This window comes from Convolutriloba macropyga, chromosome 1 (genome assembly GCF_964194025.1).
Source record: "Convolutriloba macropyga chromosome 1, txConMacr16.3, whole genome shotgun sequence".
Taxonomy (NCBI): domain Eukaryota; kingdom Metazoa; phylum Xenacoelomorpha; order Acoela; family Convolutidae; genus Convolutriloba; species Convolutriloba macropyga.
In genome coordinates this window covers 37059356-37087241 of record NC_134468.1, presented here as the reverse complement: position 1 = coordinate 37087241, position 27886 = coordinate 37059356, and the positions used below count along the sequence as shown (strand labels likewise).

The window sequence follows — 27886 nt, the reverse complement described above, 5'->3', positions numbered from 1 at the left end:
CGTTCCGCCCGTAACCCAATGCGTTAGTCTCCCGTGCGCTCCCCCCACTCACGCTGCGCAGCTAAGCCCACGCCCATTCAGTTAAGCTAAAGCTAACCTCCCTAAACCGTAACTAGCTAGCTGCTGACGAGGGCAACTGCTCGCCAGTCGTTTGAGAGCAATTGGTCCGACGTTTGTCGGTTAGGTTTAATTAATTTGCATAACTGTTTTTTCTGGTCATGTATAGACTCAAAGAAGATGTTTGGACTCTTAGGGACCGCAAGATCCATTTAGGGTCAACTGGTTGACTACACTTAGAACAAAATATTGAATCTAATGTACACCAAGTTTAAACTTTGAAAGTTTTAGGCATGTACTTTTTTGAAAGCTTTGATAAGTGAACGGAGTATTATTGGCCTTCTCTTTATTATTGCCATAAAGCTGTAACTTTAGCGCTGCTATTTTGTGACAATCTTGGTTTCTGTACTATTCAAAATATTGGGGAGCTGCCTTTAAAAATAACCTGTTCACAAAGTTTGATTTTTTAAGGTCAATTTGGGTATTTTTTGTGCACTCCGCAACAGAAAGGAGTGAAAAATGTTTGTTTGGCGACGTAAATTTTTTTTCCAATTTTTCATCAGAGTAAGAAAACGGTGTAAAACTAGCTTTTTCGATAGTGGTTTTTTTCACTTGCGGAAATTTCTTGTCTCTTGCGACACATTGTACGTTTCTTCACGTCGCAGACCTCTAAACAGAAATGTTTTTCCATATTTTCGTTTTTTTTTCGTGCCTGTCTTTTGCTGCATATATATGCGACGTCATTTGTTGCTCAATAGCATTGAGTTTTTATTGAATTGTGGGATAAACTTTTATCATAAATGAATTCACTCCCTCGAAATTACCTTTAATACCAACGTTCAGGCAACTTATGGTCACTTTAAACCTTTTCAGTGTAAAAGAAGAGTCAAATATATTGACTGCTGTTACTAATAAAAACATCGAGACAAGTGTAATACGAACTATGATTCTTTTGGAAATCAGAATTTTGTAAATGGCTTTTTTAGTGCGTTGGCGAATCCATCATTCAAGTTTCTTATATGTTTCTATTTCTATTTTACGGTCAGTTTATTCTTTTGAAAAAAATTTTAGCAAAAAAAACTATGATTCTTTTGAAAAAATTTTTAGAAAAAAAACTTAGGAATTTTGTTAATGGCTTATTTAGTGCGTTGGCGACTCCCTCATTCAAGTTTCGTATCTGTTTCTGTTTTCAGGCCAGCAGGTCTATTTTTAAGCTATTTCGACCATAACCGGTTGTTTTTTTGAATTTGATGAACTTTTTTTATGTTGCGCAAAGAGTATTTTTTCGGTTGAGGGAATTTTTACTGAATTTAAAGCAGAAAGAGGAGGTTGCTTAACTACAAAATCCAATCGAAATAGCTCGCACTTTCATTTTTTACAAAACAACTTCTTTTTCAAACCCAATCAGGACCCAGGACCATGGGAATCAATGACAGCCTTTTTTCCCGCAATCTGCCTGGTATGTTTGTAATTTCATTCGCTAAAGAGGACGCTGGAAATATCTACATTACGTTTGACTTTACCTGCTTCAAATGAATTATGGTAAAAAAATCCGCTGTTTATGTTGAAAGTAATGATGTTTTGAAAATTGAATAAAATCAATGTTAGACTCAGGTTTGTAATCTCTTCCTTTTAGCGCATGTGTAAAAACTGCAGCGAGAAAAGTGAGAACTCAATTCAAGATTGGGCTGATTTGAATGGCCACCGAAGCCTCAATTGGTATAACTCCAAGAGTGTTTATTGGGGCTATAAATAGTATCGGCAGAAATATTGTTCGTTATGATTCCGAGGTCGCTGTGATTTGGATTCAATCACTTGAGTTAACACTGGATTGCTAGAATGAAGACGGTGATCCAATACAGCACTCTAATAAGGATTATTATGTTTAAATGATTTGCAAGAGATGGTGTTATGATAAATGTGTTTTCAGTGCGAAGAACGGCAGTTTGAAGACTTCTTACAAACACAAGTGTTTCAACGGAGATCTCGAGTCTGGCTTGATGTTGAAGGCACCTGTGCTCAAGTCATCGGCTGTAATCGGGTAAGACTTACTTGCTATAAATACACTTCTGTTGATGCTACTTACATTTGATTGTCAGTTGTTTGCTTCAAATTAACACAGGAAAACTCTATTATATTTGCAATAAATTATGATCTATCGAGTGTCCGATTCTCATAGAACGAAAAAAAAGTCATCGGTGCTCAGTGGCAGTCATAAAATTAATTTTGGACAGAGATTAGTTGAGTTCCGTAACACCCTTGTTGAGTCCGCTTTTAGTGTATGAGTTAATGTATTTTTCTGTGTTTCAGTTGTCCAGTTGCAGGGTAAGCACCTTTTCCACTTTTAATTGCTCTTCAATTTGTATGTACTCGGTCGTATTCTCATTTCATGAATTGCTTCACTAATCAATCAGCAAGTCCACATTTTAAATAAAGTTGATTTAGTTTGATTGGACTGTTTATACTCTATGCTTAAAATGGCTGTGCTTGTCTTAGGTCTAGAATTGAACTGTCGTTAATTAAAAGTGTGTTTTGCATGCTGATATTTGAAAGTTGTCATATAGTGTTAAGCTCTGTATATCTTCAAGGTTGAACGTAGTAGAACCAGAAGTTTGCTTTGAGGTTGTCGCATGAATTATTACTCAATACAAATTTGAAATAAATGTATGCGGTTTGATTTGAAGAAATAGGGTATATTGCTTCATGGAATAAGCTAAATTAAATTTTATGCAGTACGCGGGGTAATCTGGATATGGTATTACAGGCTTGCATAGCACGGGGTCAGAGGGCTTTCAAGATTAGTTTATCTGTTCCATATTATGAAACATTTCTTAATGATCTATTCCTTTAAATAGTTGTCTGATGAAATTGATAATTTGGTGATAGATATGAGGGCTGGCTGCTCGGAGGTCTGTTGCATTTCGACTGTGGAAAGAGTGCTGTGAGTAAGAACGAGATGGCTCTGGCTTACAACAAGGGCAACCTCAAACTCCTTTCGTCTCTCAAAGACCTCTCCGAGTTCGGAGCATCCGTCTATAACAAGGTATGCAACATTGTTACACTAAACATCAAATCGGGTTAAAACTGCAGAATAGTAGACTATCTGTTCTTGGAAATTTTATTTAATTGCACTCAAACGATGTTTGTATTAATCAAATTAGTCCTGTTGGTTTTTTATGCTAAAAAATCTTAATCAACTTTTGAGTAAAATATCTATCAAACATAAGCGACTAACGGCGGACGAATTGCTCTCAAACAACGGCGAGGGGTTGCCTTCGGTAGTAGCTAGCTGGGTTTTAGAGATGCTAGCATTAGGGGCGGTGAGCGGAGAGGGGGGATCAAACGACAGATTTTCTCTCCGAACCGTTTTAATTTTTCGCCCTTAAAAACTGGTAAAGCCCACAGTAGCTTAGCTCTCTTAGAGCCTTAAGCTTTATTAGTCTCTGTATGCGATGCACCAAAACTGTTTTGAAAAGATAATTTAATGGTTGTTGTTGTAGCCGTGATGGATTGAGGACTAAATCCAGGTTTGTAGATCGATAAACCTGGCTGCTGCAACCGGTTTATCCCAAAGTGACCGAACATCTAGCTTGGTACGTTTCCTTGGGCATTTGAAAATATGATCTGTATTTTGAGGAGAGGAACCGCAGTCCGGGCAGGCATCTGTAGTGTCTTCTTTGATTCCTCTGAGGTAGCTTCTCGGGTGCCTGGAGTACACGCTACGTAGCTGTGCCAACGTCGATCTCGTTCCTCTGGGTAGGTTCGCTTCTTCCGTTGAGACCTCTGGTGGCGCTGCTGACGACTTTATTCGGCAGATACTCTTCGATGGTGCTTCTGACTGATCTGGTGTGAAGTTTGATCAGCCCTCTTTTGTGCCATTTCTTGTCTTCTAGCTAAACAATTTCCGTCACTTGTTTGTCAAAACACATCTTGAGCGTGGGTTTTAAGGGTCTGGCTGGTTCCTGTTTCTGATGCATCGGATTGTTCGGGTGTTTTTATCTTGTATGACTTTAGAAGAAACTGCTGCGTGAGGAGGTTGTTATGACTAATAGCCGGGTCAGCAATTCCAGGCAGCTATTATTGCGCTCCTAATTTTTTTACTACGTCTAACAGATTTTTGTTTTGTCTCACCCTGACTTCTTGGAATTGACTTTTTCAGGGACTTCTGCTTTGCTGTTAGATTTTGTGTTCGTGACGTCATTTCTGCTTTTAGGTCAATTGCGTGACCTACCTCACTCAAAAAAGTGACTTCTGAACTCACTAATGAAACTTTAGATTTTATGAACATTTACTAATTAAAGGTCAATACTGTGCATGTAAGTAGTGCCAAAATTCTATGCCCCAATTCCTGAGTAATAGAGTCTTTAGTTTTAACATCAAATATTTTGAAAAAGCTCCATTAGTGTTTTTCCCTTGCCCTTTAGAGCAAATGTGTCTCATAAAAATGATAGTCCGAATGTAACCCAAAAAGTTTAGTGGTCTATTAAAAAGCTGGTGGTCGATCTGTCAATCTTATTTCATTAGTTGTTTTTTTAATTCATGGTAAACCTCAAGCGTCTATCGCGGCTATTTTCCGGCAATCGCCAGCTATGTTATTTCACTGGGATGATTTTGGTTTCCCTTGTGTAGTTCGTCCTGTTGAGTCATCTTCTCGTGGCCGGTTATGGTCCTTGAGCGCTGAATTCTGGCTTGCTTGAAGTTTCTTCCAGCTTGTATCAGTCAGTGCTGGTGTCCACACTAGGGCGGTTCTTAATCTTAAAATATTGACCCCCTCCCTCAGTCACCCTCGTCCATCCTCCTGGCTGTTTGGACCCTCTCTCTCATCCAGTCTTCCCAACTCTAGTCCGAGGTTAGTCACCTATGTTTGATAGATATTTTACTCAGAGGTTGATAAAGTTTTGGGAAGCTCAGATCTACTCTTAATTCATTGCTTTTTGAACGCAGAAACCTAACGTACTCTTCAGTAACAAATATTTTGCATAATAAATGTTTTTAATTGCTCTCAAACGAATTTTGTAGCAGTTATCTTAGTCCTGTCCGTCTTATGCGATTTTTCGCTTGACCGATTTTTTGTTTGACCCATTTGACTTTTCGTCCTCGAAAACGAGAGACAGGTAGTCCAGCAGGCAGTAATGGCTCTTAGAGACTCTCAGCTCATTAGTCACCGATTAAGCTGAGCGGAGCTATATGGCTTTGCTTTACAGTTCAAAGAATTTGAATTGTGTTGTGGTGCTGTCTTTTTGACGACTCGAAGAAGAGTATTGGTGGAGCGTCCTTTTAATCTTTAATTTTGTTGGAGTGTATTTGAAACAGTGAAATGCAGAAAGAGGAGTTAAAACAAAATTTATAGGCCAAATTGCTAAAAGAAGAGATTTTTTTCTTATCGCTTGAGATAAAGAGAGAGAGAGAGCGAGAAAAGTTGGTAAAAAATTTTAGGAGCGGAAAAAAATTTTTTGATCACGTATGGCTTTTGAAAGCAGTTTTAACTCAAATCCTTACAGTCTGAGGTATTTCGCTCAATTATCTGAACTGATAAAAGTGCGTTTCGAAGCTTTTTTGACCATATGAGGCTAATTTTTCCCCTCAGTTTTGGTTTCAATTTTCATATTTTTTTTTACATTTTTATGCTTTTTCAGCAATTGCTGAAAACAATCTCAAGCGAAGTTTGTAGCAATTGTCTTAGTCCTTTGGGTCTTTCTTATGCGATTTTTGGCTTGACCGATTTTTCGTCTGACCCATTTGACTTTTCGTCTTCAAAAACGGGATAAACAGGTAGCGCCCAGCGGGCATTAAGTACTCTTAGGGTCTTTCAGTTCACTAGTCTCCAAGTATACGAGTCACAGGAACTGTTTTGGAGACTTATACATGAAGGGCGGTATTTAGAGTTTGAAGCCCCCCCCCCCCGCTGTTGCCCTCCCCCAAACCACTGTTGCGCCCCATCAGACCCCCGGTGCACCCCCACCCCCCGTGTCTAGCTATTGACGAAGCCAAACGCTCGCCGTTCGTTTGAGAGCAATTCGCCCGACCTTAGTCGGTTTTGTTTTATTCTCTAAAGCTAAAGCTGGTCTTCATGAAATCGGAGCTTTCACTGGGAGGTTTTGATTTCAATGGAGGTGTTGTTGCTTTTGAAGAGAATTTCAAAAGCTTAAAAGTGGCTTCGAGAAGTTTCCATTTTGGATCGTTCTGTGGCTGTAAAAAAGCACTCTTTGCCTCTGTGCGCTGTTTAATGCGTCATTTCAATAGAAATGTCGGAACACCAAAATCGAGTTGATAAACCGGCTCACGAAGTCTCTTGTAATACAGGTTTCGGATTCTACTGAGGTTGGAGTTAGTGTCGGATGGACAGCTGGCACAACCTTCACCAAATTCGGAGTGGCAGCCAAGCACAAGCTGGATAAGACAAGTCACGTAAACATGGCCGCAGACAACAGCAACAACCTTAAACTCGGCTACACCAATGAAGTATCGCCAGGTAATGCAGATGAATCGAAATGACACCCGTAGAAAATACTGTAGTGGCTGCCCACTATGGAGTGGCTGCTTTCATGCTGCTACATCTAATGTCGAAAAATGTTTAATTGCTCGCAAAGTTTGTATAAGTTAGTTTAGGCGTGTCTTTTTGAAACCAACATTTTTGCGTGAGGATTTTGGCTTTTCGAGTGACTTATCACGAGTCATCTAAATGCTTTCTCATTTACAATTTTAAGCATTGAAATCGAGTGGCGCAAGTTTATTATAACCGCCAAACTGTGAGCTGAGCTGAGCTATATGGCTTTGTTTTACAGTTCAAAGAATTTGAATTGTATTGGGGTGTTCTCTTTTTGACGAGTATTGGTGGAGCGCCTTTTTTATCGGTAATTTTGTTGGAGTGTATTTGAAACAGTGAAATGCTGAAACAGGAATTGAAACAAAATATATATGCCAAATTTCTGAGAGTAGTGTTTTTAATTGCTCTCGTAGAGAAGCAATTCTTGTAAACGTTTGCGTATTTTTTATGCAAAATTTTCGCTTGACAGTTTTGACTTTTCGAGTGACTTTTACGGCCTTGATTTTTTGCGTTTCGCGTGATCTAAAGTTCTCTCTCAATCACAATTGCAAGCAGCTGAACTCAATTGGCGGCAGTTTAATACTAAAAGTCAAATGAGAAGTGCGGCCAAACTGGTGCCGTTTTTCACTTTAAATCTTAAAAGTGGTATATGTTAACCTCTAATGTGGCCACTATTGAACTTCTTAGTTCCATTTAGCCCCCCCCCCCCCGAATGAAGCAGGCTGCAATTGATTAGAGCTCCCACTAGTCGTTCGAGAGCAATTCTTCCGACGTTAAGTTGGTTATGTTTTATTGTCGCTTATTTGAGAGAGAGAGAGAGAGACAGAGCGAGAAATGTTGGTGTAAATTTTCGTGGGCTAATTTTCCCCTCACTTTTGGTGTCAATCTTCATCTTTTTTTACGGTTTTAAGCTTTTTCAGTAATTTTTGTATTCTTCAATTTTTGATTGCATTTGGGGCTTTGTGGTTGAAATCAGTTGTTCTACCACCCCTAGTTGTCTCTCGATTTGATTAGTTCTGACTTTGAGCTGTTTCGTTTTGAGTAAATTTGAGCAAATTTTTGTCTGCTTTTAACGTTTTTTTGCCTAGTTCTTCCTATTTTATGGTTCTCGATGTCGTTTACATTCATCAATTCTTAGGTAAGAGCAATTATATAGCTTTTGTTACTATGAAGCGACACTTGAAAGCTAGACAATGTACCTATCACTGAGATTATACAAATCTCTGAGTTCAGGTCTTTTTGTACAAGTTTCTATTTTTTAGGTTTTTTCTCTCCTTTGCTTTTTTCTTTAAAATTTTTTATCTGCAAGGTAGTGGTCGGATGACTGATCTCGTAGACGCTTTAATTGACGCTTCTCTAAATATTGTTTAGGGGGTCACAATTCATTGTTTTTTAGAGAATTTTCTTTGATTTTTATGGAGAACAAGTTTATTTTTTTCCTTTGGCTATCAACCTTCCATTCGCTCAATTCTTACTCTATGAGCCTGTTACCAAGGCCTTAATTGATAATTTGTTGCTTCGAACTACATGTATTCATTTGGTTACAGGTCTTAACTGTACTTTCTGAGTTCCAACTCGATGTAAATTTTATCAAATGTTGCTTGTTTATTGAAATTTTCCTGTTTTAAATTTTTTGTGGAATCAAATATGCGGTGCATCAGGTCTGTGAGAATGGTCAGTTTTCCAGTCCGAGTAGTTTCCGTAATTCTTCCGGCTATGTTTTTATTAAAATCTGTTCACACATTTTCATGATTTTTGAAGTCAAATTGAAGTGATGATTTCGGTCACGCCAAAAGAGTAAGTGGATTGAAAAATTTTCGCTTGACAGTTTTGACTTTTCGAGTGACTTTTACGGACTTGATTTTTTGCGTTTCGCGTGATCTAAAATTCTCTCTCAATCACAATTGCAAGCAGCTGAACTCAATTGGCGGCAGTTTAATACTAAAAGTCAAATGAGAAGTGCGGCCAAACTGGTGCCGTTTTTCACTTTAAATCTTAAAAGTGGTATATGTTAACCTCTAATGTGGCCACTATTGAACTTCTTAGTTCCATTTAGCCCCCCCCCCCCGACTGAAGCAGCCTGCAATTGATTAGAGCTCCCACTAGTCGTTCGAGAGCAATTCTTCCGACGTTAAGTTGGTTATGTTTTATTGTCGCTTATTTGAGAGAGAGAGAGAAAGAGCGAGAAATGTTGGTGTAATTTTTTGTGGGCTAATTTTTCCCTCACTTTTGGTGTCAATCTTCATCTTTTTTTACGGTTTTAAGCTTTTTCAGCAATTTTTGTTTTCAATTTTTGATTGCATTTGGGGCTTTGTGGTTGAAATCAGTTGTTCTACCACCCCTAGTTGTCTCTCGATTTGGTTAGTTCTGACTTTGAGCTCTTTCGTTTTGAGTAAATTTGAGCAAATTTTTGTCTGCTTTTAACGTTTTTTTTTTGCCTAGTTCTTCCTATTTTATGGTTCTCGATGTCGTTTACATTCATCAATTCTTAGGTAAGAGCAATTATATAGCTTTTGTTACTATGAAGCGACACTTGAAAGCTAGACAATGTACCTATCACTGAGATTATACAAATCTCTGAGTTCAGGTCTTTTTGTACAAGTTTCTATTTTTTAGGTTTTTTCTCTCCTTTGCTTTTTTCTTTAAAATTTTTTTATCTGCAAGGTAGTGGTCGGATGACTGATCTCGTGGACGCTTTAATTGACAATTCTCTAAATATTGTTTAGGGGGTCACAATTCATTGTTTTTTAGAGAATTTTGTTCGATTTTTATGGAGAACAAGTTTATTTTTTTCCTTTGGCTATCAACCTTCCATTCGCTCAGTTCTTACTCTATGAGCCTGTTACCAAGGCCTTAATTGATAATTTGTTGCTTCGAACTACATGTATTCATTTGGTTACAGGTCTTAACTGTACTTTCTGAGTTCCAACTCGATGTAAATTTTATCAAATGTTGCTTGTTTATTGAAATTTTCCTGTTTTAAATTTTTTGTGGAATCAAATATGCGGTGCATCAGGTCTGTGAGAATGGTCAGTTTTCCAGTCCGAGTAGTTTCCGTAATTCTTCCGGCTATGTTTTTATTAAAATCTGTTCACACATTTTCATGATTTTTGAAGTCAAATTGAAGTGATGATTTCGGTCACGCCAAAACAGTAAGTAGATTGAAAAAGCGAGTGGTTTTGTGGCGTGATTTTTTCACTCCAAATTTGAAGCAGAATGAGAAAACTGTTAACGAGAAATTGTCGTTCTCGATTGTGGTTTGTTGTTCAATGCTTGAGTTTGATTTTAGCAATTTTCTGTTTCTTATCCAATTTTGTTAATGGTTTTTCCAATTCATTGATATTCGATTTTAGGTCGTTTTTTTGTTTGTTCAGTAAAAATTCTTGAATTGTGATGGAATTTGTACTGCTGTTTTTTGTCGTCTCACGCTTTTTTTGTTTTGCATTTGTTCACACAGTCAAGCTGAAAAAATCAAATTTTCTGAATGACTTCTTCTCACTAACGGCTTTTGCGGGCGCGACTTTATTTCTCACTCGCTTAAGTTTTTAGGTCATTTGCGTGATTGGATTTTGATCACACGTGACTTTTTGCACTTCAAAGCTAAAGTTGAGGTCAAAAGAACTCATTTGTGTAATTAAGATCACTTATGAAAAGGCTTCTGCGGAACTAGTTTTAACAAGCTTCATTACTCTATCGATGAATGTTTTTTACATCGCTTTTTGAGCGGCGTCGATAACTTTTTCAACTTATATGTGAATCTGGTTATATCTCTATTATACGGCACGCAAGTAAAATGAAGAAGCGTACAACAGTTGGTAGAATTAGTCAATCTGTAGTAAAGTGTTCCATTTCAATTAAGCGAGCTCAAAAAAATTGAAATAAATCACAGTCGTAAGATACAATGCATCAGGTCATCAGAGTATATATATACTCCGCTTCTACATCAATGACTTAAGGTTTAAAACTATAGTCATTTATCTCGCTCTTATTTATATTGTATTTTATATATTTTTTCTTTATTATATATCATATATTTCTAATTTATAAGTAATGTAAGAATATTTATATCGTCTTTTATATTTTATTTCTTATTCATATATTATATATTTCTAATTTATATTAATTAATATAAAAATTAGACAAATATAAGTTTATATAAATAAGAAATGATATATAAAATAGAATATATAGAATATAGAATATTATAAAATATAAATAAGAGCAAGCGATAAAATGTAGAAGCTGAGTTCGACATAATTACACCATTATATAACATTTCTTTCTGTTTGAAGAAAAATCTGTGTGCTGACATTTATCTTTAATAGAAACGAAGCAATAGCTGAAGCTATTATTGGTATCACTCGACTTTGGGATCGATCTTTTGATCACACCTCGAAAGCTCAACTCTTTTTTACTGTTCAGCGTCTTCGCTCGCCCGTTCAGGGTCTGAATTGTATGTATGGCGCCATCTTGATTTTTATATCCGTAACTAAAGTGAATAAGGACTCTTTTTGCGCTCGTATTGCAAATTCGACTATTGAGTGATTGAGTTGCGTGCCTTCACAAATTAAGTCTGTTGCTAAAATAAAACTGATTGTGAGAACTGAAGGTACATAGCGCTTCTATCATAGTGGTTAATGTCCCTAAATCTCAACCAAGAGGTCGCGGGTGCGCACACCTCCTTATTCAGAAGTCTGCACCTCCTTACTCACAAGTTTTTGCACCAAGTTTTTCTAGCCTATGCCACCCTTCCAAATTGTTTGCCTCGCCTTTATTTTTTGAGCAATTTGTCCCGCGTTAGTGAGTTTTTTTAATAGCCGCCGTCAACGGCTATTATTTAGGTGCTCTCCTTTTTACATTTCAAAGAATTTGAATTGTTTTGGGTGGTTTTTCAATTCTATCATTCATTGAATCGCGTAATGAAGCGAATACGGTCAAAGTCAAAAGAACAAAACCAAACGAAACGGAATAAACATGTAAACCCCGGTCAAAAAGTCATAGTGCATTAGGTTTTCAAAGTTCATTCAAGCGATTGCTATCTGGCATTTTTATTATGCTTAGTAGCGTTGTTTAGAAGTTGATTAAATTGTAATTTTAATCAAATTGTAATTTGAGTCTTACCGAATTTGCACACTAATTAGAAACACTTCAAACTTCGGAAGAAATTCTGTCAAGTTTCTATCTCTTAATTTCTTTTTTTGTTTCAATCCCAATGTGCTTGAAGCGTATCAATGGCGGCTATTTTCTGGCAATCTGCCGGCTATGTTGGTGTTTTCCAATGCAGTTCTTAATACCCACTGACCGTTTGACTTATCGTCCTCATAAGTTGCTGGCTATGTTAAACAAGCGCTCTGCCAACTCAAGGTGATACTATGTCTAATACTTATTGTAATTGATACTGGTACCTTCATTCTCTCATTATGCAGAAATGAGTAACAAGTCCAATCACAATGATGTGTCTTTTTGATGTTTTGTTTATAAAACCTTATTTCATTTTCTGTTCTTTGCTTTTTCATAGCCGCCGTCAGCTTACCTTTATTATTTAGGCGCTCTCCTTTTTTGAATTCGCTTTCCCTTTTGATCACGTATTCCGTTTTTCATAAGTCACGATTTTCACGTTTGACTTCCGACTTACTTCACTCACTGGATTTTAACTGCTTTTATGCATTGGGCTAGGCATTATAATGATTATGGTTAAAGTCAAAAGAACGAAATCAAAAAAGTTGGGTAAACCGATAAAGCCCGGTCATTAAGGCATTGGAAATTAGGTTATCAAAGCTGGTTAGAGTGTGTGCTAGCTGACATTGATATTAAGCTTGTTAGCCTTCAGTTTATAAGCTGAATTAAGTTGAGTGTTAGAATCTAACTGAAACTGCACGCCAAAGTAGAACACTTTTTGACACTGACAAAACAGTCCGAAAAGAATTGGTCAATTTGTCTTCGTTTTTTCTTTTTCTTTTTTCTGTTTCAATTCCGTTGTGCATCAAGCGAGTCAACGGCGGGTGTCTTCCGACAGTGTGCGGGCTATTAAGATGTTTTCCGATGCAATTCTTGCTATCGACTGACCATTTGACTTATCGTCTTCATAAGTGTTCAAATCACTGGAGCTGCTGGGAAGACATGAAATTGTCATCTGCTGGAAGACATGACGCTGGAACTGTGAGAAGCAATTTTTTGTGGTTTGGAACCCACTCATTTCACCCCCTCATTTCACCCCCTCCCCCCATGCTTGCTCGATCCCCCGCAATCCGTTCTCTTCTGCGCCACTGCACACCTCATTTCTCTATTCTATTTCTTTACTAGCCTCTTTAATAGCCTCCGTCAGCTTCTCGATGGTTTTTTTTACAATTAAAATTTGAATTGTATTGGGGCGCTGTCTTTTTAAGATCTGTTCACAAATATTTATCAAATCCGAGTAGTGATTTTGTTCACAGGAAGTGCAGCGAAAAAGCGAGTAGTGACGTAAAAATTTTTACTCTTATTTTAAAGTAGTGAGAAAAAGGTGTTTGAACAAAAATTTGCTTTCTCGCTAGTGGTTTTTTGTGCACATGCGGCATTTTGACATAAATTTTCTGTTTTTATCTTTTTGTAGGAATGTTTTTCTCAAATCACTCATAGTCCGTTCTAGGTTTAGTTTTTTTTTTGTTAAGTCAATGAAAATTTTTTGAGTGGTACCTCAGGACTTGTCCTGTTATATTACTTAATTCGCTTTACCTTTTAATCACGTTTTGGTATTACATAAGTCACGATTTTCACAATTGACTTTTTTCTTACTTCCTCACTGTTTCAACTGAATGGAGTTTAAATTCTTTCATGTATTGAAATATGCAATATGAATACGGTTAAAGTCAAAAGAGCCAAATCAAAAGCGACGCGATAAACCGATAAAGCCTGGTCAGTAAGTCATTGAGAAGGTTATCAAAGTTCATTAGAGTGTTTGCTAGCTAAAATTGGCATTGAGCTTGTGCTTGCAGCTGCAGGGAGGACATGAAATCTCTAACTGTGGTCTAGAACACCCTCAGTGCACCCCCCCCCCACGCGCTTTCTCAATCGCCTCCGCCAATTCGCTCTCCCAAGCTCTAACCCTCGTTATTGTACACCTCATTTTTCTAATGCATGTCTTTACTAGCATGTTTAATAGCCGCCTTCAGCCTCTCAACGGCTATTATTTAAGCGCTCTCCTTTTTTACATTTCAAAGAATTTGAATTACTTGGGGCGCTGTCTGTTCAATATTTTTCACACATTTTTATGATTTTTGAGGTGAAATTGACGTAGTGATTTTGGTCAGAGGAAGTGAACCAAAAAGCGAGTAGTTTCTTGGTGTGAAATTTTTTCACTCTTATTTTAAAGTACAGTGAGGAAATGCGTTTTAACAAAAATTCGCTTTCTCGCTAGTGGTTTTTTGTTCACATTGTTCACATGTGGCGTTTTGACATTAATTTTCTGTTTTTATCTGTGTTTTTTTAGGAATGGTTATCTCAAATCTTCCATAGTCCGTTGGACTTGTCCGAGTGGTACGTCAGGACTTCTCCTGTTATATTACTTAATTCGCTTTACCTTTTAATCACGTTTTTCGTATTACATAAGTCACAATTTTCACGTTTGACCTCTTACTTACTTCACTCACTGTTTCAACTGAATGGATTTTAAATTCTTGTTTTGGATTACGCAATATAATGAATACGTTTAAAGTCAAAAGAGCCAAATAAAAAAGATGGGATAAACCGATAAAACCCGGTCATTAAGGCATTGGAAATTAGGTTATCAAAGTTGATTAGAGCGTGTGCTAGCTGACGTTGATAATAAGCTTATTGGCCTTCAGTTTAGAAGCTGAATTAAGTTGAGTGTTAGAATCTAACTGAAACAAATTCGAACACTTTTTGACACTAAAAAAACCATCCGAAAAAAATTCGTCAATTTGTCTTCGTTTTTTCTTTTTCTGTTTCAATACCGATGTGCATCAATCGAGTCAACGGCGGCGTTTCGACAATCTGCTGGCTATATTGGTGTTTTCAATGCAATTCGTACTACCCACTCTCCTTTTGACTTATCGTCCTCATAAGTATTCAAATCACCGGAGCTTTTTTAGAAATCACCCATAGTCCGTTCTAGGTCTAGTTTTTTGTTTAGTCAATGACATTTATTTGAGTTGTATGCCAGGACTTGTCTTGTTATATTTTTTAATTGGCTTTACCTTTTAATTACGTTTTTCCGTTTACATAAGTCGATTTTCACGTTTGACTCCTGACTTAATTCAATCACTGTTTCAACTGGATTGATTTGATTTTCTTTCCTGCGTTGAATTACGTAATATCATGAATACAGTTAAAGTCAAAAGAGACAAATCAAAGGAGACAGGTTTTTTCACATGTGGCATTTTGACATTAATTTTCTGTTTTCTATCTGTTTTTTAGGAATGTTTTTCTCAAATCACTCAGTCCGTTCTAGGTCTAGTTTTTTGTTTCGTCAATGACATTTCTTTGAGTTGTACGCCAGGACTTGTCCTGTTATATTTTTTAATTGGCTTTACCTTTTAATCACGTTTTTCCGTTTACATAAGTAAATTTTCACGTTTGACTTCTGACTTACTTTACTCACTGTTTCAACTGGATTGAATTGAATTTCTTTCCTGCGTTGAGTTACGTAATATATTGAATACGGTTCAAGCCAAATCAAAAGAGACAGGATAAACCGATAAAGCCCTGTAGTAAGTCATTGAGAATTAGGTTATCAAAGTTCATTAGTGTTTGCTAGCCAACATTGGTATTAAGCGCTTAGCCTTCAGTTTAGAAGTTGAATTAAGTGTTAGAATCTAACTGAAATTGCAACCATATTGGAACGCTTTTGACACTGAAAAAAAAACAAAAATCGGTCAATTTGTCTGCATTTTTTTTCTGTTTCAATCCCGACTTGTATCAAGCGCGTCATGGCGGCTATTTTCTGGCAATCTGCGGGCTATGTTGGTGTTTTCCAATGCAGTTTGTACTACCCACTGTCCATTTGACTTATCGTCCTCATAAGTGTTCAAATCACCGGAGCTGCTGGGAAGACATGAAATCACTAACTTTGAGAAGCATTTTTCTGTCCTGAGCTCCCTCACTGCATCAACCCCGCCCCTTCCCACGCGCTTGCTCGATCCCCTCCCCCAATCCGTTCTCCCCCGCTCTAACCCTTGTCATTGTCCACCCCTTTTTTCTATTGCATTTCATTTCTAGCATGTGTAATAGCCGCCGTCAGCCTCTGAACGGCTATGATTTAGGCGCTCTTTTTGCAATCAAAAGAATTTGGATTGTATTGGGGCGCTGTCTTTTTAAGATCTGTTCACACTTTTTCATGATTTCTTAAGTCAAATTGGAGTAGTGAATTTGGTCACAGGAAGTGGAGCAAAAACGCGAGTAGTTTAGTGGCGTAAAATTTTTTCACTCGTATGTTAAAGGAGGATGAGAAGTTGTTTGAACAAATTTGCGTTCCCGCTGGCGGTTTTTTGTTCGCATGCGGCTTTTTAACATTGATTCCCTGTTTTTTATTTGTTTTTTGTAGAAATGGTTTTCCCAAAACACTCAGTCGGTTCTAGTTCTATTTTTTGTTTAGTCAATGACGTTTCTGCGAGCTGTACGTCGCGTTATATTTTTAATTCGCTTTAACTTTTAATCACGTCTTTCGTCAGCACGATTTTAACGACTGCCTCCTGACTTAATTCACTCACTGTTTCAACTGAATGGGTTTTTTTTTCAAGCATTCAACTACGCAATACTGTCAAAGTCAAAAGATCGAAAACAAAGGAGATGAGATTAACCCGATAAGCCCGGTCATTAAGTCGTTGAGAATTAGCTTATCAAAGTTCATTAAGAGTGTTTGCTAGCTGATTTTGGTATCAAGCTGAATGGTTTTCACTGTAGAAGCTGAATTAGTTATAGTTTTAGAATCAAACTGAATCTGCACCCTTCGAATTAGAACACTTTTTAACAATGAAAAAAGTCAAAAATTTGACATTAATTTTGGTTTTGTTTTTCTTTAGAAATGGTTATCCCAAATCACTCATTGTCTGTTCTAGGTCTAGTTTATTGTATAGTCAATGACATTTCTTTGAGTTGTACGTCAGGACTGGTCCTGTTATGTTTGTTAATTTGCTTTACTTTTAAATCACCTTTTTCGTTTTACGTCAGTCACTATTTTCACGATTGACTTCTGACTTACTTCAATCACTGTTTCAACTGAATGGATTTTAAATTTTTTCATGTTTTGGTTTACGCAATATAATGAATACGGTTAAAGTCAAAAGAGCCAAATCAAAAGAGAAGGAATAAACCGATAAAGCCCGGTCATTAAGTCGTTGAGAATTAGGTTATCAAAGGTCATTACGAGTGTTTGCTAACTGACATTGGTATTAAGCTTGTTAGCTTTCAGTTTAGAAGCTGAACTAAGTGAAGTGTTAGAATCGAACTGAAACTGCACGCCAAAGTAGAACACTTTTTGACACTGACAAAACAGTCCGAAAAGAATTGGTCAATTTGTCTTCGTTTTTTCTTTTTGTTTTTTCTGTTTCAATCCCGTTGTGCATCAAGCGAGTCAACGGCGGGTGTCTTCCGACAGTGTGCGGGCTATTAAGATGTTTTCCGATGCAATTCTTGCTATCGACTGACCATTTGACTTATCGTCTTCATAAGTGTTCAAATCACTGGAGCTGCTGGGAAGACATGAAATTGTCATCTGCTGGAAGACATGACGCTGGAACTGTGAGAGGCAATTTTTTGTGGTTTGGAACCCACTCATTTCACCCCCTCATTTCACCCCCTCCCCCCATGCTTGCTCGATCCCCCGCAATCCGTTCTCTTCTGCGCCACTGCACACCTCATTTCTCTATTCTATTTCTTTACTAGCCTCTTTAATAGCCTCCGTCAGCTTCTCAATGGTTTTTTTTACAATTAAAATTTGAATTGTATTGGGGCGCTGTCTTTTTAAGATCTGTTCCCAAATATTTATCAAATCCGAGTAGTGATTTTGTTCACAGGAAGTGCAGCGAAAAAGCGAGTAGTGACGTAAAAATTTTTACTCTTATTTTAAAGTAGTGAGAAAAAGGTGTTTGAACAAAAATTTGCTTTCTCGCTAGTGGTTTTTTGTGCACATGCGGCATTTTGACATAAATTTTCTGTTTTTATCTTTTTTTAGGAATGGTTTTCTCTCATAGTCTGTTCTAGGTTTAGTTTTTTTGTTTAGTCAATGAAAATTTTTTGAGTGGTACGTCAGGACTTGTCCTGTTATATTACTTAATTCGCTTTACCTTTTAATCACGTTTTGGTATTACATAAGTCACGATTTTCACGATTGACTTGTTTCTTACTTCGCTCACTGTTTCAACTGAATGGATTTTAATTTCTTTCATGCATTTTATTACGTAATATAATGAATACGGTTTAAGTCAAAAGAGCCAAATCAAAAGAGACAGGATAAACCGATAAAGCCCGGTAGTAAGTCATTGAGAATTAGGTTATCAAAGTTCATTAGTGTTTGCTAGCCAACATTGGTATTAAGCCCTTAGCCTTCAGTTTAGAAGTTGAATTAAGTGTTAGAATCTAACTGAAATTGCAGCTATATTTGAACACTTTTGACACTGAAAAAAAACAAAAATCGGTCAATTGGTCTTCATTTTTTTTCTGTTTCAATCCCGACTTGTAGCAAGCGCGTCATGGCGGCTATTTTCTGGCAATCTGCGGGCTATGTTGGTGTTTTCCAATGCAGTTTGTACTACCCACTGTCCATTTGACTTATCGTCCTCATAAGTGTTCAAATCACCGGAGCTGCTGGGAAGACATGAAATCACTAACTTTGAGAAGCATTTTTTTTGTCCTGAGCTCCCTCACTGAATCAACCCCGCCCCTTCCCACGCGCTTGCTCGATCCCCTCCCCCAATCCGTTCTCCCCCGCTCTAACCCTTGTCATTGTCCACCCCTTTTTTCTATTGCATTTCATTTCTAGCATGTGTAATAGCCGCCGTCAGCCTCTGAACGGCTATGATTTAGGCGCTCTTTTTGCAATCAAAAGAATTTGGATTGTATTGGGGCGCTGTCTTTTTAAGATCTGTTCACACTTTTTCATGATTTCTTAAGTCAAATTGGAGTAGTGAATTTGGTCACAGGAAGTGGAGCAAAAACGCGAGTAGTTTAGTGGCGTAAAATTTTTTCACTCGTATGTTAAAGGAGGATGAGAAGTTGTTTGAACAAATTTGCGTTCCCGCTGGCGGTTTTTTGTTCGCATGCGGCTTTTTAACATTGATTCCCTGTTTTTTATTTGTTTTTTGTAGAAATGGTTTTCCCAAAACACTCAGTCGGTTCTAGTTCTATTTTTTGTTTAGTCAATGACGTTTCTGCGAGCTGTACGTCGCGTTATATTTTTAATTCGCTTTAACTTTTAATCACGTTTTTCGTCTTTCGTCAGCACGATTTTAACGACTGCCTCCTGACTTAATTCACTCACTGTTTCAACTGAATGGGTTTTTTTCTTTCAAGCATTCAACTACGCAATACTGTCAAAGTCAAAAGATCGAAAACAAAGGAGATGAGATTAACCCGATAAGCCCGGTCATTAAGTCGTTGAGAATTAGCTTATCAAAGTTCATTAAGAGTGTTTGCTAGCTGACTTTGGTATCAAGCTGAATGGTTTTCACTGTAGAAGCTGAATTAGTTATAGTTTTGGAATCAAACTGAATCTGCACCCTTCGAATTAGAACACTTTTTAACAATGAAAAAAGTCAAAAATTTGACATTAATTTTGGTTTTGTTTTTCTTTAGAAATGGTTATCCCAAATCACTCATTGTCTGTTCTAGGTCTAGTTTATTGTATAGTCAATGACATTTCTTTGAGTTGTACGTCAGGACTGGTCCTGTTATGTTTGTTAATTTGCTTTACTTTTAAATCATTTTTTTCGTTTTACGTCAGTCACTATTTTCACGATTGACTTCTGACTTACTTCAATCACTGTTTCAACAGAATGGATTTTAAATTTTTTCATGTTTTGGATTACGCAATTTAATGAATACGGTTAAAGTCAAAAGAGCCAAATCAAAAGAGAAGGATTAAACCGATAAAGCCCGGTCATTAAGTCGTTGAGAATTAGGTTATCAAAGGTCATTACGAGTGTTTGCTAACTGAGATTGGTATTAAGCTTGTTAGCTTTCAGTTTAGAAGCTGAACTAAGTGAAGTGTTAGAATCGAACTGAAACTGCACGCCAAGTTAGAACACTTTTTGACACTGAAAAAAAAAGAGAAACAAATCGGTCAATTTGTCTTGGTTTGTTCTTTTTCTGTTTCAGTCACTATGTGCATCAATGGCGTCAACGGCTGCTGTTTTCCGGCAATCTGTGGGCTATTAAGATGTTTTCCGATGCAATTCTTGCTACCTACTGACCATTTGACTTATCCTCCTCATAAGTGTTCAAATCACGGCAGCTGCTAGGAAGAAATGAAATTGTCATCTGCTGGAACACATGACACTGTAACTGAGAGAGGCATTTTTTTGTGGTCTGGAACCCCCTACTTTCACCCTCCCCCTCCCCCCGTGCTTGCTCAATCTCCTCTCTCAATGCGATATAATGCCTGTCATTGCACACCCCATTTTCTATTCCATTTCTTTACTAGCCTTTATTAGCCTCCGTCAGCTTCTCAAAGGCTATTTTTTACAATTAAAATTTGAATTGTATTGGGGCGCTGTCTTTTTAAAATCTGTTCACATATATTTATGATTTTTGAAGTCAAATCGGAGTAGTGATTTTGGTCACAGTAAGTGCAGCGAAACAGCGAGTAGTGACGTAAAATTTTTTACTCTGATTTTACAATTCGCTTTCTCGCAAGTGGTTTTTTTGTTAACATGCAGCATTTTGACTTTAATTTTCTGTTTTATCTGTTTTTCTTTAGAAGTGGTTTCCCCAAAATACTCATAGTCTGTTCTAGATCTAGTTATTTGTTTAGGCAATGACGTCTCTTGAGATGTACTTCAGGACTTGTCCCGTTATGTTTTTTAATTTGCTTTTTTTTAATCACGGTTTTCGTTTTAAATAAGTCACGATTTTCACGTTTGACTTCCTACTTAAATCACTCACTGTTTCAACTGAATGGATTTTAAATTCTTTCATGCATTGGATTACGCAATGTAATGAATACGGTTCAAGTCAAAAGAGCCAAATCAAAGGAGACGGGATAAACCGATAAAGCCCGCTCATTGAGTCATTGAGAATTAGGTTATCAAAGTGCATTAGAGTTTTTGCTAACTGACATTCGTATTCAACTTATTAGCTTTCAGTTTAGAAGCTGAACTAAGTGAAGTGTTAGAATCGAACTGAAACTGCACGCCAAGTTAGAACACTTTTTGACACTGAAAAAAAAAGAGAAACAAATCGGTCAATTTGTCTTGGTTTGTTCTTTTTCTGTTTCAGTCACTATGTGCATCAATTGCGTCAACGGCTGCTGTTTTCCGGCAATCTGTGGGCTATTAAGATGTTTTCCGATGCAATTCTTGCTACCTACTGACCATTTGACTTATCCTCCTCATAAGTGTTCAAATCACGGCAGCTGCTAGGAAGAAATGAAATTGTCATCTGCTGGAACACATGACACTGTAACTGAGAGAGGCATTTTTTTGTGGTCTGGAACCCCCTACTTTCACCCTCCCCCTCCCCCCGTGCTTGCTCAATCTCCTCTCTCAATGCGATATAATGCCTGTCATTGCACACCCCATTTTCTATTCCATTTCTTTACTAGCCTTTATTAGCCTCCGTCAGCTTCTCAAAGGCTATTTTTTACAATTAAAATTTGAATTGTATTGGGGCGCTGTCTTTTTAAAATCTGTTCACATATATTTATGATTTTTGAAGTCAAATCGGAGTAGTGATTTTGGTCACAGTAAGTGCAGCGAAACAGCGAGTAGTGACGTAAAATTTTTTACTCTGATTTTACAATTCGCTTTCTCGCAAGTGGTTTTTTTGTTAACATGCAGCATTTTGACTTTAATTTTCTGTTTTATCTGTTTTTCTTTAGAAGTGGTTTCCCCAAAATACTCATAGTCTGTTCTAGATCTAGTTATTTGTTTAGGCAATGACGTCTCTTGAGATGTACTTCAGGACTTGTCCCGTTATGTTTTTTAATTTGCTTTTTTTTAATCACGGTTTTCGTTTTAAATAAGTCACGATTTTCACGTTTGACTTCCTACTTAAATCACTCACTGTTTCAACTGAATGGATTTTAAATTCTTTCATGCATTGGATTACGCAATGTAATGAATACGGTTCAAGTCAAAAGAGCCAAATCAAAGGAGACGGGATAAACCGATAAAGCCCGCTCATTGAGTCATTGAGAATTAGGTTATCAAAGTGCATTAGAGTTTTTGCTAACTGACATTCGTATTCAACTTATTAGCTTTCAGTTTAGAAGCTGAATTGCGTATAATATTAGAATCTAACTGAAACTGCACGCCATATTACAACACCTTTTGACAGTAAAAAAAAAACAGAAAAAGAATTGGCCAATTTGTCTTATATTTTTCTTTTTCTGTTTCAATCCCGATGCGCGTCACGGTGGCTATTTACCGGCAATCTCCGGGCTATGTTGGTGTTTTCCAATGCAAATCGTACTACCGACTGACACTTTGATTATCGTCCTCATAAGTGTTCAAATCACGGCAGCTGCTGTGAAAACATGAAATCACTGTAACTGTGACAGGAAATTTTTTTGTGGTCTGGAACCCCCTCACTGCAACCCCCACCTCGCGCTTGCGCGATCCCCTGCCCCAATCCACTTTTCCCCAATCTAACCCACGTCATTGCACAAACTCTTTTACTATTCTATTTCCTTACTAGCCTGTTTAATAATCGCCGTCAGCCTCTCAACGGCTTTTATGTAGGCGCTTTTTAACAATTAAAAGAAATTGAATTGTATTGGGGTGCTGTCTTTTTAAGATCGGTTTACACATTTTCATGATTTTTAAGGTAAAATTGGAGTACTGATTTTTGTCACGCCGAAACAGGAAATGGAGCGAAGCGAGTGGTTTTGCGGCGTGAAATTTTTTTGCTCTAAATCTAAAGTAGAGTGAGAAAACGGTGTTTGAACAAAAATGCGCCTTCTCGCTAGTGGTTTTTTGTTAACATGCAGCATTTTGACTTTAATTTTCTGTTTTATCTGTTTTTTAGAAGTGGTTTCCCCAAAATACTCAGTCTGTTCTAGATCTAGTTATTTGTTTAGGCAATGACATTTCTTGAGTTCTACTTCAGGACTTGTCCCGTTATGTTTTTTAATTTCCTTTATTTTTTAATCACGGTTTTCGTTTGACATAAGTCACGATTTTCACGTTTGACTTCCTACTTAAATCACTCACTGTTTCAACTGAATGGATTTTAAATTCTTTCATGCGTTGGATTACGCAATGTAATGAATACGGTTCAAGTCAAAAGAGGCAAATCAAAGGAGACGGGATAAACCGATAAAGCCCGCTCATTGAGTCATTGAGAATTAGGTTATCAAAGTGCATTAGAGTTTTTGCTAACTGACATTCGTATTCAGCTTATTAGCTTTCAGTTGAGAAGCTGAATTACGTATAATGTTAGAATCTAACTGAAACTGCACGCCATATTACAACACCCTTTGACAGTAAAAAAGAAACAGAAAAAGAATTGGCCAATTTGTCTTATATTTTTCGTTTTCTAGTTCAATGCCGATTTGCATCAAGTGCGTCACGGTGGCTTTTTTGTGGTCATATGCGGGCTATGTTGGTGTTTTCCAATGGAATTCGTACTACCCACTGTCCATTTGACTTATCGTCCTCATAAGTATTTAAATCACCTGAGCTGCTGGGAAGACATGAAATCACTAACTTTCAGAATCAATTTTTTTGTCCTGAAACCCCTCACTGCACCAACCCCCCCACCCCTCCTCTTCAAGCGCTTGCGCGATCCCCTGCCCCAATTCACTTTCCCCCAATATAACCCACGTCATTGCACACACTCTTTTAGTATTCTATTTCCTTACTAGCCTGTTGAATAATCGCCGTCAGCCTCTCAACGGCTTTTATTTAGGCGCTTTTTAACAATTAAAAGAAATTGAATTGTATTGGGGTGCTGTCTTTTTAAGATCGGTTTACACATTTTCATGATTTTTGAGGCAATATTGGAGTACTGATTTTGGTCACGCCGAAACAGGAAGTGGAGCGAAAAAGCAAGTAGTTTTGTGGCGTTAAATTTTTTCAATCCAAATTTAATGTAGTGAGAAAAAAGCGTTTGAACAAAAATTCGCCTTCTCGCTACTGGTTTTTTGTTCACATGCGGCATTTTGACATTGATTTGCTGTATTTTTATCTGTTTTTTTAAATGGTTTTCCCATATCAGTCATAGTCCGTTCTAGGTCTAGTTTTTTGTTTAGTCAGTGACATTTCTTTGAGATGTAAGCCAGGAGTTGTCCTGTTATGTTTTTTATTTGCTTTACTTTTTAATCGCATTTTTCGTATTACATCAGTCACGCTTTTCACGATTGACTTCTGACTTACTTCACTCACTGTTTCAAGTCAATGGATTTTAAGTTCTTTCATGTATTGGATTACGCAATATATTTAATACGGTTAAAGTCAAAAGAGCCAAATCAAAGGAGACGGGATAAACCGATAAAGCCCGCTCATTAAGTCATTGAGAATTAGGTTATCAAAGTGCATTAGATTGTTTGCTAAATGACATTCGTATTCAGCTTATAAGCTTTCAGTTTAGAAGCTGAATTAAGTATAATGTTAGAATCTAACTGAAACTGCACGCCATTTTACAACACCTTTTGACAGTAAAAAAAAACAGAAAAAGAATTGGCCAATTTGTCTTATATTTTTCTTTTTCTGTTTCAATCCCGATGCGCATCAAGCGTGTCACGGTGGCTATTTGCCGGCAATCTGCGGGCTATGTTGGTGTTTTCCAATGCAATTCGTACTGCCGACTGACACTTTGACTTATCGTCCTCATAAGTGCTCAAATCACGGCAGCTGCTGTGAAAACGTGAAATCACTGTAACTGTGACAGGAAATTTTTTTTGTGGTCTGAAACCCCCTCACTGCAACCCCCACCTCGCGCTTGCTCGATCACCTCCCCCAATACGCTCTCCCCTGCTCTAACCCACGCCTTTGCACACACTTTTTCTATTCCATTTCTTTACTAAACTGTTTAATAGCCGCCGTCAGCCTGTCAACGGCTATTATTTAGGCGCTTTTTAACAATTAAAAGAGTTTAATTTGTGTTGGGGTGCTCTTTTTAAGATCTGTTCACACATTTTCTTGATTTTTGAAGTCAAATTGGAGAAGTGATTTTGGTTACAGGAAGTGGAGCGAAAAATGGAGTATATTTTTGGCATGAAATTTTTTCACTCTAATTTTAAAGTAGAGTGAGAAAACGGTGTTTGAACAAAAATTCTCTTTCTCGCAAGTGGTTTTTTGTTCACATGCGGCATTTTGACATGGATTTTCTGTTTTTTTCATTTGATCTTTTTTTGGAAATGGTTTTCCCAAATGACTCATAGTCCGTTCTAGGACTAGTTTTTTGTTTGGTCATTGTCATTTCTTTGAGCTGTACGTCAGGACTTGTCCTGTTATGTTTTTTAATTCGCTTTACCTTTTAATCACATTTTTCTTTTTACATCATTCACGATTTTCACGGTTGACTTCTGACTTACTTCATTCACTGTTTCAACTGAATGGGTTTTTGTTTCTTTCACGCATTCAATTACGCACTTTGGTGAATGCTGTCAGAGTCAAAAGATCAAATGCAAAGGATAAACCGACGAAGCCCGGTCATTAAGTCGTTGAGATTTAGGTTATCAAAGTTCATTAAGATTGTTTGCTAGCTGACTTTGGTATTAAGCTTAATATCTTTCACTTTAGAAGCTGAATTAGTTATAGTTTTAGATTCCAACTGAAATGCACGCCGAATTAGAACACTTTTTAACACTGAAAAAAAAAACAGAAAAAAATTGGTCAATTTGTCTCTTCTTTTGTTTCTTTTTCTGTTTCAATCCCTATGTGTATCAAGCGCGTCAATGGCGGCTATTTTCCGGCTATCTTTCGGCTATGTTTTCAATCCTGATCAGGGTCATGGGATTCAATCGCGGCTATTTCCCATCACTCTACCAGGTAATTTCTTTACAGACAAACTCCCGAAAATCATTTGAGTTGCCCTTAAAACAACTTGTGGTAGGGATTCTCTCGCATTTTTTGAATCGTATCCGTTTGAAGAGGATGATTAGTTGTCCACGGTTCGTAATTGATCTGTCGGTGGCATCTACTTTTTAGAATTCTGATGGCTATGTTCTTCGATAAATAACGAATTTCTATCATGATCGTACAGCAATAGCCGAGCTATGCGTTACAAATTTTCTAGACACCGACTATTTCAAGTTAAAATGCTTGCTCTCTAAAATTTGTATGTAGATTCAATCTGGTTATGTGGTGGCCCTATTTGATCTCGTGGCATTAAGTCTGGCTTGATATACTTACGCTTTCTTACTGATATTTGTTAGCTGTTTGTTTTGTTCAGGTGTGAAATTGACTCTTGCGGGAGTGTTTGACACAAAAGCCATAAGTGGAGGTGATCACAAATTGGGCATGGGAGTTGATGTAGACTTCTCGTGAGATCCATTATCAAGTATCCAAATCGGAAAGCGCACGCGCAGCCAAATCGAAACTCAGAAAAGAAAGAACCCAGCATTAAAGAAACGTCACTTTGCGCCACCATAAATGCTTAATATCTTCATATAGCTCAATCTCTAGTTACAGCGTGCTATGGAAACAGTAGACAGTTGAACGCTGAGGACTTATTGATGCTGATAGAAACGTTAATTTCTAAGTTTGTAAAGATATCTTTTTGACACAATAACTATTGCACTAAAACCATCCATGAAAACCTAATGCCATCCCCTTTTGTGTACTAATTGAATTTAAGGCCTTTCAAACATGTTTTTGAATAATGGAGAGAGAACCCTGTTCGGATACTGGTGGAAAGATTAGTTCTTTGGGAACTGATGTGTATGTATAAATGATGATGCATCTTGATAATGTTAGCATCATTGCTAGTTGCAACATGATGAAGTGCGATCAAAGGAACAGTGAGTGAATAAATCTGTCTGACTTGGTTTTGCTATTCTGTATTGAGAGCTGCTGCGACCTTATTAACTTGTCTTTATTAATGAATGAACCTAATTTCAAGTTTATACTGTTGGCTTTTCATATGGACACCATTACAAAAAATTTTGAGCATAGCTGACGCATACTTGCTAAGAATATGCACATGAAGCAGTCGTGTTACCTGAATATATCGGTTGTGACTAAGACAGAGGTATCAACTAAAACAATACGGCTATCGCTTGGATAAAAGGGGGCGAAGTGTCGGGTACCTCGTATTATTCGTGCTACAATTATGAGTAATTTTTGAAATGAGCAGTATAATTGGCTAGTCTCCATATGCAGTTGGTGTTGGAATTTATGCACTGGGACTTTTGTTCTTAGTAGTTTCCGCGATCTAAAAGTTGCTTTGTATGCATACTTTGGGTCAATCAGACTTCGATTTTGCTCAGAAATTGAGTTGGCGTAAAATACACCATCGAAAGTAATTGATAGTGTGTCGTTGCAATAAGGCTTTTACTTATATTTTAGGCTATTGTTATTTGGGCTGAAATATCTAAATTTTTTCAATAGATTGTTTAGATCAAGTCAGCTACTTGATCAATCAGTTCTGAGAATATCTTTATGCTCTACGCGCAACTCTTTTATAGCCAATTCTCAATTCTACCAGCTATGTTCTAAACTCTGCAGTTGACACCTACCCACAGATGCGGCAATAAACCGACTAACATTCATTAGCTTCAAAATTCATTGGCACATTGCTTGAAAAGGCAAAAGAAGAAAGTTAGATCAGTTTTTGTTCATTCATTATTCGGAAAGACCGAGACATTTTTTGTTCAAGGGCGGCGTTTTCAAAGCATTTTTGATTCGCATTTCATTGGCTCAAACGGTTCGTGGTGCTTATGTTAACACGTGTATCTTTTTTTTGGGAATATTGTACAACTTTGGGACAACTTTGAAGATAGTGAACTTCTATATCCAAAATAGAGATATATCCCCTAAGATACCTTTGCCCATTTGAGACTTTTTACTCGTTTTTCGCGTTAATACAGCCCAACCGGATTTTTCGGTGTCATTTTCAACCGCTGGCTCTGATAATCTGATTTGCTCGGTAATAATTATAAGTTGTTAATGACAGACAAATTAAGTT

General features: G+C 37.3%; 1 protein-coding gene across 1 annotated transcript in view; it reads left to right on the top strand.

Annotated features, from left to right (window-relative positions):
- LOC142338415 (non-selective voltage-gated ion channel VDAC2-like) overlaps positions 1-26834 on the top strand; it is a 420938-nt gene extending 394104 nt beyond the window's left edge. The window contains exons 4-8 of the mRNA XM_075388175.1: positions 1988-2098; positions 2368-2382; positions 2944-3100; positions 6361-6529; positions 26153-26834. Of these exons, the coding sequence (XP_075244290.1) occupies positions 1988-2098; positions 2368-2382; positions 2944-3100; positions 6361-6529; positions 26153-26247 (547 nt within the window). The 3' untranslated portion in view covers positions 26248-26834. The remainder of the gene's footprint in view (positions 1-1987; positions 2099-2367; positions 2383-2943; positions 3101-6360; positions 6530-26152) is intronic.
- Positions 26835-27886: the final 1052 nt, after the last annotated feature.